At 40.4% G+C, this 2,913-nt stretch overlaps 1 protein-coding gene across 1 annotated transcript; it reads right to left on the bottom strand.

Moving 5' to 3' along the window:
* Positions 1-245: 245 nt before the first annotated feature.
* Positions 246-2,710, bottom strand: LOC145621151 (SEC1 family transport protein SLY1-like). Its single transcript, XM_081675882.1, has 2 exons — positions 2,522-2,710; positions 246-2,389 (listed from the first exon to the last, which is right to left on the bottom strand). Exons 1-2 carry the CDS (start codon positions 2,550-2,552, stop codon positions 582-584), a joined length of 1,839 nt encoding a protein of 612 aa, XP_081532008.1. The 5' UTR covers positions 2,553-2,710; the 3' UTR covers positions 246-581.
* Between the last annotated feature and the right edge of the window lie 203 nt (positions 2,711-2,913).

The raw sequence follows: 2,913 nt of genomic DNA on the forward strand, positions 1-2,913 counted from the left end.
ATGCAACATTACTGGCAGCAAGACCACGAAAACACTCTTTTCTAGATGTAAACACAAATTGCCTCAAAAAAAAAAAAAAAAAAAAAAAAAAAAAAAAAAAAGATGTAAACACAAAAACATCACAACAATGCAGCCATATAACAGGAAAACAAAAACATGCAGAATATCCCAACAGAACTTCATAAAGTTGCAAATATTAACAAGTTCAAAAATAAAAAACAATCACCTTTAAAGCTAGAAGTCGCTTACTGAAGATTACTTGAATCAAGATGAATTCCAAATGTAATGAATACATGACTATTATAAAAGAAGCTAGAAGAAAAAAATAATGACATGTTCAGCACACATATACATCAAAAGAGATTAAATTTGAAGAGTATTCAGGAGCAAAAATTTACTCACTTTTGCAAACTATATAACTATTTCAATACATCTTCAAAATATCACTGTATTCAATTATGACTGATGCTTCAGAAATCAAAAGTATTCTAGCTTAGATTGACTTCCCTGCACAAATGATGGGAATAGATGCCAACCAAGTCTGCCAATTTTCAGAAGAGCAAATGAACTCCTCACACTTATCAATGAGCTGAAGGCGCAGGATTAGCTCCCAATCCCATCTTCTTTCCCAGTAAGGCAAGTTGATCAACAAACTCTGCCCCAGTGAGAATTTCTGTTGTTCCATATATAATATGCTTGGCTGGCTGCTGACGGGACACAAGCTCTTGTAAGCTTGCATGCTCCACGTAATTCCCTCCCCCAATCATAAACACAATAGCCTCCTTGAATGGTCCTCTAAGATGGCTACCAGAACTAGATTTAGGAGCTCGAGGATCAAACATCACATAGGAATCGACCTCTGGGTTAGGTCTCCCTTCCATCAAAGCTTCAACTATCCTTGCCAATGCCAGCTGCCGATCACCTGCCAAAAGATTCTTCATACCAGCAGCCAAAAGATTTCCAGCCCAGTCTACTATGTTACCTCTGCTTGCAGCACTAGCAGAGGTCAAAGGAACATTCAATGACTTTATCTTTTTTACATACTGAAATGCACTAGTATCAACCTCAGCTTCTCTGAGTGCCGTTTCCACCATTTCTGCTTCAGATTGTGGAACAGTCTCCAAAGAAATAAGATACATGATAGCAAAACGGAGCTTATCCATCTTGGAACCCTTCCCTTTAAACACACCCATCAACTCATTCATATCAATACTACCCCTAACCATCATATCATACTCTTTTTTGGCATAAGAATCGAGGGACCTCTCCTTAATCTGACCCAACAACACGGTTGCAATATTAGTGTGCTTATCAATCACTTGCTTCCTCTCTGTCAACTCAGGCAGCGAGTTAACAGCACTCATCAAATGCTTTGTGTTCCCAATCAAATCCGTCCCATCAAACTCCGCCCCACTAGTGCCACCAGTCCTCCTATTCACATCATCCACATCCTTCTTATACTTCGTCAACTGATTCTCAATCTCAACTGCCACCTCTGGAAACTCCAACCCTCCATTTGCCACCCAAAACGGATCCGACCCATCTAGCTCAAACGACTTAGTCCCCCCCTTCTCTCCTTGCACACTCACCCTATTAAGCCTTAATCCAAGCACATCATGAACAAGCGGCTTATACCTAAAATCATGCTGAATCCCCATAGCCAACTCGAAATTCCTATCAAACAAACACAAAACCGGCCTCTGAAACGACGAGGCAAAATTCCCACCTTCACTAAACAAATTATTCTTTGCCAACAAATGGTCCCTAAGCCTCTGATCTAAGGCAGAGGCCACCATTTCAGCAGCCCCACCTTGCGGGCACCGAATAATCGGCACCACAGACAATGTAGCCAAAACACAGAACAACCCATCAACAACTTTCTCAATAATTTCCTCAATTTCTCTTTGTTCAGCTTTAGGATCATTCAATTGCACATAACAATTACTATAAGCAAGCGAAAACAAGTTATCCTCTAAAGTAACAAAATCCAAATACTGATCATGTACCTTAGAAACCCTAGAAACGGCGTCGTTTGATTTCAGAAGCCCAGAAGCTAGATCCTCCAACAAAGGGCGAGGAATCGAAGACGAGAAGTTGAGATGAAACGTGTCGTATAGAGGTACAGCAGCATCCGAAACGACGCGTTGAATGTTGGCCGGAGTTGGGCGGATGAAGTAAACGGCGGGAACATCGGGAATAGGTTTCCGAGGTTTGTCGATGAGGAAGAAGAGAGTGACGCCATGCTTACGTAAGTCTTTGACATGGATTAGAGGAGAGAGAATATCTTGAGAAGATTTGTCGTAGATCAAGATCTTGTATACTTCTTCGTTTGCCATTCCTGTTGATGAATTCACTGGTTGATTCAGATTCAGCATTCTGATTATACATTCTGCAAAACAAGCACAAAATTCGATTAAGATTGGAAGATGGTTAGTAGAAATTAGATTGAATTGAAATGAAATTGAAGTTGGAAAATGAGTTTTTAGGGTTTTGATTTGTAAGAAGGGGGGAATTTATATACCTGTTTGTTTCTGGCGAAGATTGAGAGACATTGTTGCGATTTGGGGAAAATGGAGGTCTGAAGGTTGCAGAAATGGCGGATTAAGATGAAGAAGGTGTGTTTGGTTGGTTGATGAATGATGAGATTAGAGGATTTTGATTCAGATACTACACAGAAATGTCACCGACTCACCGCCAAAAATCCTTTTACCCTTATAGTAAAGGCGTTTGATTTAAAGGATGTAGTAGCACTCCCATCTCGTAACCTCGAGGTTACAGGATCGATCCTTGCCCCCAACATATGCTGCAATTTTCCCCGCCCCCGTTGCACCCGCCCTTGTGGCTCATATGAATAAAAAAAAAGGCGTTTAATTTAACCAAGAAAATGAATTATCGACCAAACTAATGTTGATT

This window comes from Chenopodium album, chromosome 27 (genome assembly GCF_948465745.1).
Source record: "Chenopodium album chromosome 27, dcCheAlbu1.1, whole genome shotgun sequence".
Classification (NCBI taxonomy): Eukaryota; Viridiplantae; Streptophyta; class Magnoliopsida; order Caryophyllales; family Amaranthaceae; genus Chenopodium; species Chenopodium album.